The sequence below is a fragment of the Erythranthe guttata genome, chromosome 10 (genome assembly GCF_056151865.1).
Source record: "Erythranthe guttata isolate IM_541 chromosome 10, IM_541, whole genome shotgun sequence".
NCBI lineage: Eukaryota > Viridiplantae > Streptophyta > Magnoliopsida > Lamiales > Phrymaceae > Erythranthe > Erythranthe guttata.
The window spans coordinates 17,215,541-17,233,588 of NC_142542.1; the positions used below are offsets into that span (position 1 = coordinate 17,215,541).

Consider the following 18,048-nt stretch of genomic DNA (forward strand, 5'->3'; position numbering starts at 1 on the left):
AAGGACACAAAAACCCTAATTTTTATATATTTACATTATTAGAAACTTAAAAAGTGACAAGTTCAAACTTATAAGCTCCTTGAATAATTTTTATAAATTATTTTGGAGTTTACGTAGATAAGCTCTTAATATCTCTAGTGATAGATATGTTGGAACACATAGTCACGCACATAAACATGTGGATGTGTGTAAAATATGTACTGGGATGAATACACGTGTGTTGTATAGTGAGATTACACACGGTAAAACTAATTCACCACGTGTAGATACGAATAAGCCATTAAACTCATGAAATAATTGTAGACATGCAACTCTCTATTGTCATTAATTAGATCTAACCGGTGACGATATTTTGATATTTTATCGATCATATTACATATAATCGATGTCCGACGTCACTTGAAAAATTAATATTTAACATAGTGTTATAATTTTGACGCATGAAAGCCTCATCGTGCAACGGATTCAAAAACGACGGCGTAATGATAGCTGCAGCAAGCGATGCAATTTGGGACAATAGAAGGGCGTGTGGTCGGACTTACAGAGTTAAATGCACCGGCGGCACGAACCAAGTGCCGCACCCTTGCACGGGGCGGAGCGTGGTGGTCAGAATAGTTGACTATTGCCCGGCGGGTTGTCGAGGGACGATTGACCTCTCTCAAGAAGCATTCGCCGTTATTGCAAATCCCGATGCTGGAAAAGTCAACATTCAGTTTGACCGGTAAGTCCAAATATTATCATATGATATCTTTTTTATTGTTCTTAAGAGGGTGTTTGGGTAAGCTTATAAGGTGTTAAAATGAGCTTATAAGATGTTTTGGAGCTTATAAGCTCTTCCAAAGTATTTGGTAATTTTTTAAAAAAAGATCTTAATTTTTTATAAATAAGTTGTTGGAGACAAAATAAAATCTTTTTAAATAAGTACCTCTACCCCACATTTTTATTTAAGATCTTATAATGAGTAACAATAGGAAATAAACTTATTATCCAAACACTCTAAAAATTAATCCTAAAAATAAGATATAACAGTTTATCAGCTCTAAAAACATCTTATCAGACGTAAGAGCTTATCAGCTGTTTAAAATAAGCTTAGCCAAACACCCTCTAAATTTAATATATAATTATTTTTTTTTTGGCGCAGGGTTTAATTGAAAATTTTATGAGGATGGGATATATGATTGAATGATGATTCCGAATAAAATAAGCAGCATCGCCTTGAAGATATGTATGTGTGTGTGTGTATTATAATTGTGCTTCAAGATATGTAGTGGTGCCATCGTGTATGAATAATAAGTGGAATTATCGAAGTAATTAATGGAGTGCTTTATTTTAGTACATTAAATTATCAAATTACTGCAACCATAAGCATCAAATATATTATTAAATTTGGAGTACAGTATAGCCTCGATAAACTAATTACTTCACTTGAATAATAATTTATTTCGATCACGATTCAATAAAAACATACTAAATTATTAGTTCAATAATTTAATAATATATTGAATTAATAGAATTTTGTTAATTTTCACTCTATTAATTTATAGAGGTTTGACTATGTATAAATAATTATATGTTTAAATGCAACATGTCAATTCATGAAAGGTTGATTGGGTGGTTAATATTTTGATACTTCACTTTACGGTTGCATTTTAAATTCACCGTATTGTATCAAATTAACTACCATTTTGATGCTTCTCTTGGATTGGGATTTTTGGCGTTGTGTATCAAAATAGTAGTTTTATCATTTGATCTATACTTCATTTGGTTATCCAAACTCTAATGGATGAATCAAAATCGAGTACAAACTATAATAAATCTTCCATTCCGATTCCTCAAAATTAAAGAAAAAAAACCATCATCCTCCTCCAATGGAGGCATCAAGATGTCATTTATTTCGATACTCAACCATTTCGAGGTGTAAAAATGCTCCCTTGAAATTGAGGTATCAAAAATATAACCGCTGAGTAAATTTATCATTAATTGACATGTGACATTTAAAAATATTAAATATTATTACTCATATATTTAAATTTTGATAATCTATCTGATGCTTGTGGTTGGAGTCGCTGTAAAATAGCTAGACTGAATGTACTAAATAACTAAGAATTCATCGCATTAATGCCCCATGTTATATTGAATAGACCAAAAACTCCCCATATTATTAATATTAGCAAAAATGTCCATATAATACATTTTTTTTAGCACACTATCCCCTTAATGGCGAGGTTTGCTGTAGTTTGCTAACAACATATTATAAAGACTTTTTTTTTAAAACAATTAGAATAAATAATGGGTGCTGAATGCAATAAACCCAAATAAGTAGGACCTCAATGAATTCATTTATTTTCGGGCACCTCTTCCTTCTTCTCGCCATACCTACGCTTGAACTTGGCAATTTGTCCGATGCTTTGAGCCATATGACGCTTTGCTCGGAAATGGTAAACTTAGCCGACGTGGTGAATCTAGGTCATCGTCACATTCATCAGACGATCGACCGCTTTGTGTCACATACTACGATATCCACTGCATCTGCGGGTGAACCCCTTTCTTCATCTTTCCCTAATGAATTTCGAAAATTGAAAAAGAGAAAATAAGCAACTTTGCTATTAATTCGTTGGGGCAAAATATCAAACAGATTGGAGGCGACTGAAATCGGTGATTTGCGCAAACAGGCTAATGTATATGTATTTCGAGGTAAAAAGACCGGTAAGACTTAACACTCCAATACACTTTTCACACACACACACGCGCGCGCGCACACACACTTTTGACAAACACACACTCAAACACACTTTTCACACACATACAAACTTTTGAACACACACATACACACAAACTTCAACACACTTTAGACACACATACACACTCTTCACACACACACACACACACACAAACTCATACACACTTTGGACACACATAAACACACTCCAATACACTTTCCACACACACTCACAAACGCACACATTGACACTTTTGAACACACACTCCAACACACTCTTCACGCACACTCACTAATTCATATCGTATTCTCAGGAATTTTTAAATATTTCTTTCGTATAAAAATTTCATCATGCATACTATAAATATAAGTTAATAAATTTGTTTGAACTACTCCAGTTTTAAAGTTGTTCTTAGGGTTCATTCCAAATTTATAATTTGGAATTTGCTGTAGCTTTCAAAGAAAACGTAGAACCCAGGCTTGTTTATATGGCATTTACTGATCAAACTCACAAACACATGTAATCCAAATCACACCAAACAAACCATTGATTATATATATATTTATTTAAAATTAATTGCAAATACGTAATTGCAAATTTGGGGGAAATTTATGCTTGGGAAATTTAGGAAGAAATCAAAACAGAGAGAGAGAGAGAGAGAGAGATTAACCTGTTATGTTGACGGCGCGGAGCGATGGTGCCGGCGGCGGGTGGAGCGCCGTGTAGCAGTGATGTCGACGGTGGCGTACGGCGGCGGATGAGATTTGGTGGAAATGATGCAAGAGGAATAATTGGGAAATTGACGGTAGACGGATACGACAGCGTTTTCGAAAAAAAAAAACATTTATAGTTTGTTCTATGGATGTTTGTTTTATAGGTTTTGGTTTATGTTTTATAGTAATATTTGATTATATAATAAATCTAGTGTAATTTATATATATTTTTTTAAGATCTATGGATAGGATCGTCTTTGTAATGGGCAAAATATCGGCCAAAAATAAACCCTGCGACATTGTGTAGCATTTAACGAAATGGTATACGTTTATTGTAGGATTGATTTTTATAAAATTTTGCTTACGCTTTTCCATCTCTTGATTATTGTTGTGATGATTGTAACCCTGGTTTCGATAATGAATTGATTGAGGTCAATAAAATTGATATGTTATAGAAAAAAGTGATGCATGTATTTCTTTGTTTCTTATATATGTTACTTTGTATTTTATTGAATCTATTGAGGTTGGATTTTACTCTTCTGCCCGAATTTGAGAACTATTAATTGTGACGGATGGTTGGCTGCAGGTTCATTATTTATGAGAATGATGTTAAAGGTTTTATAATTTATTTAATAACACGATCGAAGTTGCTCTCGACTGCTTTTTATTTCTAAGTGATAAAAGTAGGATCTATTATTAAAGGGTAATTCAAGGCAAATTACAACCACCCATGAGGTATGGTTCAATTACGAAAAATTCCCTCCTCTTTGGATGATTACATCCACCTACTCAACTATAAATCTTCTTATATGTCATCCCTTGCAGTTTCAAATTTAGTGGAATCTTCTAGATTATATAGAATATTCTCAAATTTGTACCCGTTTTATCCCATTCGAGCTCCACATTTTGAAGCAAGATGATCGATCATAAGATATATTTTTTGGCTTGTATATATCAGATAATGGTGCATCAGCAATTGTATTTTTGCACAAAACGAGTACAAACTAGAGAACATTTCACGGAATCTAGATGATTATGTTGAATTTGACACCATAAGGGTGGAGATGTAAGAAGATTCATAGTTAAGGGGTAGATGTAATTATCCAAACAAGAGGAAGTTTTTTGGAATTTGACCATACCTCAGGGGGCGTCTGTAAATTACCCTAAAATTAAAGATGATACAAGTGGTGTATATCAAAGTGATGTCCAAAATTTGGAGAGTATTTTGGAGATGATGTAAAAGAGCTGGAGAATTTATACCATTCATCAATAGCCCGTGTTATATTGAATTGACAAAAAAACCCCAGCTCCATTAATATTAGCAAAAATGTACCTATAATACATTTTTTTAGCACACTATCCCCTTAATGGTGAGGTTTTCTGGAATAATCCCATAATTCCAGACATTTAAGATTTATTTCAGGTTATTACTAATTAATTTGCTCCAAAAGATGCTCAAAAGCTTATTCTTGGTAATTTGTAGATTCTTGTTCTCAATAGACCCTGTAAATTACAAAGTTTAGAAATTAATAATCATTAGCAATATACTAATTAGATAAAAGAATTAATGAAAATATTACACTAGTAATTAATCTCTTTATTTATTATGATAAAAAAATGTTGCAAATTGTTGCATAGTTAAGTTTGTTATACAATAGTCTATATATAGAGAAGCATGTATCAAAACACTTTTTAAGAAAATAATAAGTTTTATTGTATTAATATACTAACCTGAAAATCAATTTATCGTAGCTAGGGGTGAAAGTCGGATGTAATGACGGATCGAAATTACAAAATCAATTCGAATTCCAATTTCAAAATTTTCGAAATCTAAAAATTCATTTCGATTCTAAAAGTTACAGAATCGAGATTTCAAAAATCTCGGAAATTACATCATTTTCAAAATTTCATTTTTTTAATGAATTTCCGAATATAAGAACACCCACTTTGATACAAAATAATAGCTACGCTACTAAGTTTCAATTCATTAGAAAAAAATCATTTTGATAACAAATGAAAGACTTTGACTCTCCAACAAGATTTACATGACCATAAAATAAAAATATAATTAAATATTTAATTTATTTTGCATAGAGTAAAATAATAATATATAATAGATATTATTTATAGGTGTATTTTAGGTGAAAAAATAGAATTTTTGGAATTAATTTCGAAAGTTAAATCGAATCGGAAATTGAAAATTCCAATTCATTTTTATATAACTCCAATTCCAATAAAAATAATACGAAAATTTGGAAACCGAATTTTTGAATATCAGAATGAAAAAAATTGTTCCAAAATCGGAAGTTTTTTAACCAAAACCGACGGAAATTTGAAATTTCGTTCCAACTTTCGCTCCTAATCATAGCAATCGAATAGTTCTATTTTCAATTTACAAAATTACGGAGATTCATTTGTAAAGAAAAAAAAAAGAAAGATTGAGTATTATTTGGAAAATTTGGAAACCCGAAACCCGAAACCTGGTGTAGTCAATACGAATCCTGCCAGCATCGGGATTAGCAATCCTGGAGAAAACTTGTTTAGAGAGATCAAGCTGATAATTTCCACAGCCGGGGCACAGATCCACTATTTTCACCGTTACTTCACCATTACGGCAAGGATTTGGCGTCCCGTTTGTGCCACCTGTGCATCGAACTTTGTACGTTCGACCACATGCTGCTCCGTTATTGTACAGCCTCGGATTGGCCGCTGCTATTAACGTACCTTGCCCCTCGTATCCGTAGCATGCAGATGCTGCAAATTATTCAAATAAATTGGTTAATTAATTAATTAATAATAATAGTAATAATAATTAATCAACTATGCGCCGTAGTGAAGTTAATTCAAAGATTTACTCAAGGGTATTCGAAATTGAGTGTATGTAGTAAAAACAAATAAATAGCACTTAATACAAAAAAGAAAAAGACAAAAAAAAGGATTAAAGTTATAGAGGGTCGGGTGCAGCGTACCCAAATTAATTTATACTTTTTTATATAAAATAAACAATTATGTGAAAATTAACTAGATCATTTGCAAATTAATTTTTAGAGAATTTTAGAATTTATTGAGAGAAAATTGATGAAAATATTAGACAAGTGGTAAATCAAATTTGTGATATGATCTACCCTTTTTCTTTATGCAATTTAAACCTATAAATAGCACTTAATACAAAAAAAAAAGATTAAAGTTATGGAGGGTCGGGTGCACCGTCCCCAAATTAATTTATATTTTTTAATATAAAATAATACAATTATGTGAAAATTAACAAGATTATTTGCAAATTAATTTCGAGAGAATTTTAGATTTTTTTCGAGAGAAAATTGATGAAAATATTAAACAAGTGGTAAATGAATTTTGTGATCTGATCTACCCTTTTCCTTTTTGCAATTTAAACCCTCTATATCTTTAAATAAAAAACAACAAGCTACATTTATTATAAACATAGATAATATATATACAAAAAGAAAAAAAAAATCTTAAAAATCAAGGGTATGAAGCTGCACACAATTGCACCACTACAGATCTGCCGCTGTCGGCGCTACCAATTTTAGGATTCAATCATCACGTTTTTATCCAACACAATTCAAGTGACCACGGCATTCGATTGGAGTCACCTATACATGAGTTTCCACCACATGCACGTGGGACAATTGCTGCCAAATTAGGCTTAACATAAAACTAATCGTTATTGACAATGGAACGAACAAATACTTATAATACTTACGAAGATACTCCGTGTAGAAAGTGGCTGTTCCATCTCTCGCAGACGCCATGGAAATTAGACTAGAAGCAATAATCGCAACGAAGACGATAACTCTGATCGTCTCGGCTGCCATTAATATTTTTTTGTAATACAATCTCTAAATAAGGTTTCGTTTTTTAATTTGAATTACTTTACAATAAAAAAAATAAAAAATGAAGTGTATATATAAATATATTTGCATGCTAAGTAGCTGGAAATAATTAATGATGGTGGTCAGCGATTATTTAATTATGATATGTCCTGATATCACACGACTCCTTTGGTTTAAAAATTAGGGTTCTTTACAAATAAGCCTATCAATGGGTACTTATTCATAAAGAGATCCAGACAAATAACTCCTTTACCAATAAGTCCACACATGGTCCAGATTTTTGTAAAGGATCAAAATAACCCCTCATACTTTAATACGCTCCAATTTCATCATTAACTTTATTTAATCTCAATTTGACCCCAAATTTCACAAATTATTCAATTTTGACCCAAAATTTTTTTTTCAAATTTTTTTTTCCCGCCGGATTCCGGCGTTGACTTTTCAATTTTTTTTTCTTCCGGATTTTTTCGCCGGTCTCCGGCGTTGACTTTTTCGATTTTTTTTCTTCTTCTTTTCTTTCTTTCTGTAGCTTTTTTTTTCGTTTAAACAGCAATATTGCTGTGATTGACAGTAATATTAACTATATTACTGTTAAACACAGTAAAATTAAACTAAACTACAGTTTAACACAGTAACATTGCTATATTAATCTCTAGCACAGTAATATTAACACAACAAAACTCATTATTATTGTGTAATAGAGTAATATTACTATGTTGACCGTTCAACAAATGTAAACATAATAAAAAACCAAAAGAATTGATATTACTGTGAGTGACAATAATATTACTATAAACAACAGTAATATTACCGTCGTCAACCACAGTAACATTACAATAATAGACAGTAATATTATTACGTTACTCCGTGAATAACTCAAACAAACAAAAAATCCAAACAAAATAATAATATTGATGTGGTTGACAGCAATATTACTATAACAAACAGTAATATTACCGTCAACCAAAGTAATATTATTGTGTTTACAGTAATATTACAATAATAGACAGTAATATTATTACGTTACTCCGTGAATAACTCAGACAAAACAAAAAAACCCAAAAAAATAATAATATTGATGTTGTTGACAGTAATATTATTGTGTTTACAGTTATTTTACTGTCAACGACAGTAGTATAATTATGCTGACTTGTCAACAAATCAAACAAAATAAAAAAAAACAACAAAAAATAAAAAAAACAATAATATTACATTAATTTACTATCAACGGCAGCACAATTACATAAATGTATTGTCAACGGCAGTACAATTACGTTAATTTACTGTCAGTGACAGCACAATTACGGTTAACGTTTAGCGGCGGACGTAAAAAAAAAACAAAAAAAAAAAAAAAAAACTTAAAAAAGTCAACGCCTGAGACCGCTGGAAACCGGCGAAAAAATCCGGAAGAAAAGAAAAAAAAAAGAAAAAAGTCAACGCCGGAGACCGGCGAAAAAATCCGAAAGAAAAAAAAAATTAAAAAAAAAATTGAAAAGTCAACGCCGGAGACCGGCGTTGACGTCTCCGGTGTTGACTGCCGGTCAACGCCGGAATGCGGCGGGAAAAAAAATATTTTTGAAAAAAAAAAGTTTTGGGTCAAAATTGAACAATTTGTAAAATTTGGGGTCAAATTAAGTTAATGATGAAATTGGAGCATATTAAAGTATGCTCCAAAAAAGTCAAAATTGAATTTTTGTGGTCAAAATTGGATTTTTGTTAACAAAATTTATAAAATTGGGGTTACAATTAAGAATTGGATATAAATGGTTGAGGTAATATTGGCATATACATAAATGTTTCATTTATTTATAATAAATATTAAAAGGATGGGCTTATTAATGAAAGAGATATAGCCCCTAAACCTAGAATAATAAACATGTTTGGTTGGGGATTTATGCACAAAAACCCCTAAAAATTAAAATGTATAGTAAAATCGTGTTATTCAGCCATATAATTTGTGAATTAATTAATATTTATATATTATAATAGATAGATAGTTAAAAAAAAAAAGTTAAAAGAGATTGTAATATAAAACATACTGTAGGTGGAAAAATTGAAACAATTTAAAAGTATATTTTTCATTATACATTTTAAATAATAAACATGCATTTGTGAGTATTTGAATATTGGCGGTAATGATTTTGATATTTCAGTTAAAATTTTAAATAATTTTGGTTTGAATTTAGTATAAATGCCGTTATGTTTGAATGGTAATTGTTCAGGTATTGCACGTTTTGACGAATATCTGCTCATAGAATACGACCGACACTAATTCTATTTTTTTTTTTTGTCTCCAAAATATTGAAATTAAAATGTAAAAATATATTTACATCATAGAACATTCGTAATATAGTAGATGTAGCTTCCGGCTTCAACTTAATTGTAATTAAACCACCTAATTAAGATATCTATAATGTTTAGGTTCGTTGTTATCTTCAATTTAATTTAATTTCTTAATTATCTTTGACTTTTGCCTAACATATATTCCATGCATGGACCGTCACATCTTATGTTAAACCTCATATAATGTTCAATATATATATATATATATATATATATATATATATATATATATATATATATATATTGAAGAAATAACTAATAATACCTAATTTTCATATTATATAGTTTATTGGTTTATATAAATTAGAACTTGTGTAATTCTATTTTCACATAAAATTAAAACCGAATGTTCGAATCACATAAATTATCCGATCCGATCGAGTGATCCGTCCACCAAACTTTATTTTGAATAAAATTACCATATAGGTTATATTTAGTACAAAGGTCTCAAGATTTCTCTACATGTAATGGAATATAATATCTCCATAATTCGATAAATCCGAGTTTATTTTATTTTATTTCAGGCTAATAATATATATATCACGTGTTACTCCACGTATGCTGATCAGAAGCTTATTATTCTTGGTAATATGGAGATTATTATTTGTCATAGTTCCCTCAATCAGACCCTGCGAATTTCAAGAATAATAAACATTAGCATATGCAAAGGGTTGGTCTAAGCATCAATTGTATGAATTTATTGGGCAATTAATAATCTTATATATATATATGTAAACCACAAATTTCTCGAGTCTGCAAAATATATAAATTCAAAGACAATAAAAATATGAAACAAATAAATTTATTAATGAAAACGAAAGTGAATTACAATCTCTGGGAATTCCCCTGATCATTCTTCTCTTCTATTTTAAATCGATTCAAGGGCTTAGAAGCTTTTGCTTGAATCAAATAGGTATATACCGTTAAATCTTGATCTATAAATTAATACAGTCGCGACTAGCATAATTCTTTTAATTTAGCGAAATATTAAATTATCGAACTAATAATTTAGTAGGTTTTTACCGAATCGGGACCGGAAGAAACTATTATTTAAGCGAAGTTATTAATTTATCGAGTATTAATTTATCAAGGTTCTACTGTATAAACACCTGAAATTCAAATATGTTACTAATTCGAGGCGGATGCTCGAGACCTGAGCTTGACAGCTCGTCTCTATGTGAGTCTAATTTTTTTATGCACCGGATACCTTCTTTTATAGCCACAAACTAGGGTTATTTCTTGACTTGTATCGTGGGCCAGACATTTTAAATTCCAAATATGTTATGAAATTTAATTTGAGACCTAAAATAATACCCGATTTGTTTTGGTTATTAATTAGTAATTTATTCCAAAATTTCGATGTCTACGGTATAATCAAATGAACACTACTTTTTGAAGCAAAATTAATTTTTACATGAAAAAAAAAATAATTAACCCTAAGATTAACTAACAAAAGGAGATTAATTAAATTAAATTAGTTGCTTACTGAGTGTAGTCAATGCGAATTCTGCCAGCATCAAGATTGCCAATGGTGGAAAAGGCCTGTTGAGAGAGATCAAGCTGATTAGCACCACATCCAGGGCAGAGATCCACTATCCTCACCGTCACTTCACCGCTCCGGCAAGGGTTTGGTGTCTGGTTTGTGCCTCCGGTGCACCGGATTCTGTACCTCCGACCACATGCTGCTCCGTTGTTGTACAAACTAGGGTTTGCTGCTGCTATTAGCGTACCCTGGTCCTGAAACCCATAGCATGCAGATGCTACGTACGTACACCAAAAAATATATTGATCAATAATAATAATAATAATAATAATAATAATAATAATAATAATAATAATAATGGTAAATTACAAACACCTCCCTGAGGTATGGTCAATTTACGAAAAAACCCCTCTTGTTTGGATAATTACATCTACCCCATCAACTATGGTTTTTTCTTACACCTCCACCCTTATGGTGTCAAATTCAACATAATCATTTAGATTATGTGAAACGTGCTCTAGTTTGTACTTGTTTTGTGTAAAAATATAGTTTCTAATGCACCACAATCTGATATATACAAGCCAAAAACACATATTATGATCATCTTGTTTCAAAACGTAGAGTTCCAATAAGATAAAACGGGTACAAAAGTGATAATATTCTATATAATCTCGAAGATTCCACTAAATTTGATGAGTTGAGGGGTGGTTGTAATTATCCAAACAAGATGGGAATTTTCGTAATTTGACCATACCACAGGGGTGGTTGTAATTTACCCTAATAATAATAACAACAACAAAAATAATAATAACAATAATACTCCCTCTGTTCCACAATAACTGTCTCTTTTTAAAAATATTTTTGTTCCATATTATCTGTCACTTTATATTTCCAATACTGCATTAAATGCATTTTTCCTATTTTAACCTTATTAATGAAACTCTAATCATTATTTTTCTCTTATAAATCATTGAATAATAAAGTTTGTTTTAGTCATTTCTATATGATTTTTCTAAAATCAAGATATATTTATTGAGTTTCTTAATCTTTGTGAAAAATGAAAAGAAACACTTATTTAGGAACGGAGGGAGTAATAATTAGGAAGAGAGGAGCGACTTACGAACGTAGGTTGTGTAATAAGTGGCTGTTCCATCAATGGCAGACGCCATGGAAATTAGACTTGAAGCAATAACCACCACCGCCATCATAACTCTGATCTCGACTGCCATTTGTAAATCTCTAAATAATCTTTGCTTTCTTAAATTTCAGTTTCTTTTTAATTAATCTGAAATAAATATTGCATGCTAAGTAGCTGGAATTGATGAAACTTATATAGAAGTTTGAGGGGCTAGAAAAATGCACGTGTTCTTTAATTGGTCTAAAATGTACTTCCAAGAAAAATCACATGGTTGACAATATGGTTACTACTACCAAAGATATATAAACTTAAAAGGTAAATTACGGCAACTCCTGATGTAATGTTAAATTGCGAAAAAACTCATCATGTTTGTATAATTAATATCATCCTACTTAACTATGAATCTTTTTACACGTTCACCTTTACGGTGTCAAATTTAGTGGAATCTTTTGGATTATGTGGAATATTCTCCCGTTTTATCCTGTTTGAGTTCGACATTTTGAAACAAGATGATCATAAGATGTGTCTCTTAGCTTGTAAATATTATATTGTGGTGCATCAGAAACTACATTTTTGCACAAAGCGAATACAAGCAAGAGAACATTCCACTGAATTTTAGAACATTCTGTTGAATTTGACACCATAAGAGTGGACATGTAAAATTAAAGATTCATAGTTGAGCGGTGCTTGTAATTACATAAACATGAGGGATTGTTTCGTAATTTAACCTTATCTCAGAGGATGACCGTAATTTACTCCACACGTAAAACATTTGATTGGTCAAAATTAAGATGCTAAATTTTTTCTTTGTTGATAAAATTTACATCTGAGTTGAATTTTCCCTGGAAGAATTTCGAAGAACATTTTTATTTGCGTTTGAGGATAAAAGATCAATATTTATTTTCTGCTAATTAACGTGATACAATTTGTCACGTCACATGAAACAAGCAAAATTGTTGGATCATTCAAACATCGGACTATTCCATTTGAAATAATTATTATGCATTCTAGAATATAACATAAATTTGGGTCCATTAAGAGCATGTTTCGCTAAATTTATTTAAATAGTTGATAAACTTTTACATTAGAAAAGTTATTTTTAGTACTGATAAGTTGTTACGTCTTATTTTTAGAATTAATTTATAAAGTATTTAATTTTTACTGATGTAAGATCCTTTGTAAAAATATTACCAACCATTTTGGAAGAACTTATAAGCTCTTAAATATCTCATAAGTTTTTTTTAACAACTTATAAACTGAGCCAAACATTCTTTATATGTGAAATATTACGATTACGGTAATCAAATTTTAATTTTAATTTTAATTTTAATTTTAATTTATCTAATTATAGAGTGTCTTTAATATATAAAAGGGATGTAAGAGTAATAAGTTTTTTCTTGATGATGGACTAAATAAAATTATCGAAAGATAACTAACTTAATGTAGAAGTTTCGTTTTCTCCGTCATTTCGATTGTAGATGTAGGCTAAAACTCAAATTGCTTTGCTCCGTTTATTAATAATAGTAGAAAGAGGTTTACATCTATTACCAGTAGTACTATTTTCCCCCTTCATTAATCCAAATTTCTACCACAAAACCGAAACACTTCCATTTACAAAACCTTAAAACCTATAATCTATGCACATTTATTGTTTTTTTTAATATGTGCAAAACAATCCAAAACGACATTTAAATTGGGACGGAGGGAGTATCATAGTAATTAGTTAGTGAAGAATGATTATATATATAGTAACCATGTATAATATTTCAATAGACATTGTAATTAAAATAAAAATCATAAAATAAAATATAATCAATACTATATAGATTTTGCTTAATGTTAAGTCAAATATTCTTATATTACTGAAGAAATGCTCGACAAGGGGTGAGCTAATTGGTGGAACAAGAAAGTGCAATAACATTGGTCGATCCGACTTCGAATTAATCCGTTGCCAAATATTAATTCTACTAAAAAAGTGAATTAGACATTATATTTTAATAAAATTCATGTATATCTAGCTAGTTTCAAATTAAAGTATGATATATAATAAAATTCATGTATTAATTGTTTGAAAGAAAATGTAATATATAAATTAATCATCTATATAATATATAAATTGAAACCCTCATAGCTTAAGAAATCGACATGTAGCATATCCATGTTGCATATCTATATGACATCCACTTCATATCCAATTTGGCATTTTTTATTTCATTTCTATCACCATATTAACAGACACACATAAATTAATTATTCAATGCACTTACCAATATTAAACACACATTAATTAACAACTTACCAATTAAGGATATTAATTTGTTCCTAGAAATCATGAATTATAGAAACGATATTAATTTGTTCCTAGAAATCATGATATTAATTTCTCTAATTATAGAAACGATATTAATTTGTTCCTAGAAATCATGAATTATAATTACATATATTCCGGTAAATTTAAATCAAGGATGTTTACTTTGTGGAAAATTTGAAATTGTACTTCAATCCGGTAAACATATTGGTGATATAGTGTTCATTCCTCGAATGACGTTAGTACCGTCCAACTCTGCATTGTCTATTAAATTTCAACGACAGTGTCCGGTGATGGTCTCCTTTGTAATAGCAATCAATACAATTCAAGGACAAACTCTTTCTTATGTAGGATTGTACTTGTCCAAACTTGTTTTGAGTCACGGACAACTCTATGTCTCACTCTCGAGAGTTAAGAGTCGAATTGGAGATTTTGATCAAGTCGGAATCTGGTGATACGACCAACATTACAAATAATGTGGTCTACAATGAAGTTTTTCAATGTATATGAAGGTAACTATATAAAATATTATACAATATTAAATAACGACATTTATTTTGTATTACTTATATGTTTTGTTATTTCTCATTTGTAGGCTAATTTGCATTGTACTAGGACCTTGCTATGGACTCCGCTCAATTCATCAAGGTAATTTATTGTAGAATGAATTTATATTATTAAAAATTTATACTAGTATTGTTTCGTAATATTTTACTTATTTCGTACGATCTTTGTACAAAATATGTAGGTCAATTGCCTTGTATTATATATTTGATTCGTTACATGCGTTTAGGGCGGTTGGGTATCAAAACACAGTGACACTAATTGTTTGGATCAAATTCCAGTTTTGAATAGAAATATATCATTATAGTTGTAAAAGTTTGAGACCAACGATATATCCGCTCTTTGTCTGTGGAAATTGAAACATTGGATAGCTTTTTTATTTTATTTTGGCTTATTTCATCACCTAGACCATATAAAATAGTTTTCTTTTAAAAAAAATCTATTTTTTTGTATTGCATATCAACAATTGATCATACTATTTCGAGAACATTTTTATTATTAAATGTTTGCTTTTATGATGAATACTCCGTGCAACGCACGGGTGAACTACTAGTAAAAGTATGTAAAAAAAAGGGTTTGCCCCGAAACCCTAGACCCATTTTTGTGAAATATTTGTTGCCCTAGGGTTTATTTTGTTCGTTTACTTTACAAGTTATTATTATTAGTTTTATCATTTTTTTAGGGTTTTTTGATTTAAAATCCCTTTCGTGCCTTTTAACTTTCATTTATCTCCCCACTTCAATTAAAATATAAAAAACTCCCTATATTGTCGATTTTATACACTTACCTCCCACTTTAATGTTAAAAAATTGTACTGCCCCTCACTGTAAAAGTAAACCACAACTTATAGGAGAATTGTCTCTCTCATCAAATTCCTCTCTCTCATCGATCTAGTAATTCGCGCTCAACACAATAGAAGAACTGCAAATTTTGACCCTTTCTTCTTCAGTCGAAGGTTTCATCTCTCCTCAACTAAATTCTTCCATATTCAAGAACACTTCAAGAAAACTGAAAAATACGCAGTTATTTGGTGTAGTATTCGCTCTAAAAAAGGACCAAGAGGAAAAATGAAAAAAAATCCAAAATACAATATGCACTCTATTCCTTTCGACTCCCAAGCAAAGATATCAGATTTCTCAGGTTAGTTTCATTGTTTATGTTTTAGTTTTAAGGTTGGATTTCTAAAAAATAAAAATCCAATTTGAACCCTAATATTTAAGCCTAAATTGTGATTTCTTATTTGAGTTTGCAATAGATCTATTTTTTTTTTTGAAAACTATGATTTTCAGTGGTTATTTGTTCGTATTTTATGCTTTGTAGTAATCTAGTTTATTGTTGTATGAATTTTGGTATTTAAAATTGGGGGAAATTAGTACTATGCAATTTTTAATTTTCTAAGTATTTTGTGTTCTGTCATGTTTTGCAAGTAATATTAATGCAGATTGAGAGAATGTTTAGTTAATTGCATTTTGTTCTATAATTTTAGGTTGTATGGTTGAGATGCATGTTTAATATATTTCTTATAGTAATAATCTTCGTTATTTGTTCACTTCAGAAATGGCCCCTAAGGAGTTAAAGAAGTGTGCGCTATATTCGCGTTGTTCTCCATCAAACTTCAAGGATACAATGGATCAAGTAAAAGCAAAGATGAGGACTGCACAATTGGAGGCCATCAAAAGCACTCCATTTGGGCCTTTTTTTGAATGTGCCAAACCTCACTCATAGTTTTAATTTACTAAGGTTTTAGCTATTATGAGACATGTTCAGGTTAAGAAAATGTCGTTTAAGTTCGGAGAATATGTTGAGAACCCTTTTGAAGCTTCTGAGTTCTTTATGCTGATGGGTTGCGACATAACGGGCACGCTGTTGATTTAAAATTGAAGATGAAGTCTTCGATTATTGATGATCTATTTTTCGAAAAAAAAGAAAACACTTTGCAGAATGAATTAGTTGATTGATTATTAGAATTAGCTTCTAGGGATGAGTGTGTAGATGATTTCTGTAGAATATACATTCTTTTTGTTTGTAATTGTGTATTATTTCCTCAAAGCAACTATTCGACCCCAACGTTTATTTTTTCGTATTTAGAGGATTTGTCTGAATTAGGTTCTTATTCATGGGGAAAAGCTGTTTCTGATTACTTGATCGGCAAAATGAGGGCACGTGTAAACCAAAAGAAGACGTACATCAATGGTTGCACCATCAGGTTATTAGTAAGTAATATATGTTTTAATATCATATTGATAATCGAGCACCACCTCTCTCGAACTGGCATTAGTATGAAATCCCGAGTTGATCGTGATACAAAATACACGACTTTTAACTGACTCATCAACAATTACGACGTGTATTATGCATGTAGATATGAGCACAAGTCATGAACTGTCAATACACGGTTCATAATTGACCGTTCACAAACTATGACTCTCAAATCATTTCTCGTGTCGTTGACAAAACTATTTTTTTTTTTATAATTTGCAATGCATAAATTGTTAAGTTAAAAAATTAAAATAAATAAATAAGAACAAAAAAATCATATTTAATGTTTGAAAGGAGTAAAAAATGTATTAACATACAACATAAATGAAGGCGGTAACATAAGAGAGTCATTAAATATCTACGATATCTAAAAAATCCTCTTTGGTTTTGGTGTCTTCTGTTGTATGGTAAACGTCCCAAGTTTAAATTTGGAGAATTTATGAGCACATAACTTCTTCTCTTTGAGCTTTAATTCGCTTTTTTCTTTAATTTTAATATACTTTGTCAGTTTGAATTCTAACTTAGAGGTTGTTTTGCTAAAATTTTAAAAAAAATAATAAGCTCTTACATTTGATAAGTTGCTATAAGTGTTGACAGATTGTTACATCTTATTTTTAGAATTATCTTTTAAAATATTTTGATTTTAAATAATATATATATATATAT

At 30.3% G+C, this 18,048-nt stretch overlaps 3 protein-coding genes and 1 pseudogene across 3 annotated transcripts; 1 reads left to right on the forward strand and 3 right to left on the reverse strand.

Moving 5' to 3' along the window:
• The first annotated feature begins 440 nt into the window (after positions 1-440).
• On the forward strand, positions 441-1,282 carry LOC105952269 (EG45-like domain containing protein). The gene is made up of 2 exons (XM_088824765.1): positions 441-721; positions 1,142-1,282. Exons 1-2 carry the CDS (start codon positions 441-443, stop codon positions 1,146-1,148), a joined length of 288 nt encoding a protein of 95 aa, XP_088680891.1. The 3' UTR covers positions 1,149-1,282.
• An 856-nt stretch (positions 1,283-2,138) lies between these two features.
• On the reverse strand, positions 2,139-2,555 carry LOC148767717 (uncharacterized; annotated as a pseudogene).
• Positions 2,556-4,722: 2,167 nt separating this feature from the next.
• LOC105952283 (EG45-like domain containing protein) lies at positions 4,723-7,312 on the reverse strand. Its single transcript, XM_012975816.2, has 3 exons — positions 7,158-7,312; positions 5,914-6,187; positions 4,723-4,936 (listed from the first exon to the last, which is right to left on the reverse strand). Exons 1-3 carry the CDS (start codon positions 7,267-7,269, stop codon positions 4,927-4,929), a joined length of 396 nt encoding a protein of 131 aa, XP_012831270.2. The 5' UTR covers positions 7,270-7,312; the 3' UTR covers positions 4,723-4,926.
• Positions 7,313-9,994: 2,682 nt separating this feature from the next.
• Positions 9,995-12,524, reverse strand: LOC105952282 (EG45-like domain containing protein). Its single transcript, XM_012975815.2, has 3 exons — positions 12,234-12,524; positions 11,117-11,390; positions 9,995-10,259 (listed from the first exon to the last, which is right to left on the reverse strand). Exons 1-3 carry the CDS (start codon positions 12,340-12,342, stop codon positions 10,253-10,255), a joined length of 390 nt encoding a protein of 129 aa, XP_012831269.1. The 5' UTR covers positions 12,343-12,524; the 3' UTR covers positions 9,995-10,252.
• Between the last annotated feature and the right edge of the window lie 5,524 nt (positions 12,525-18,048).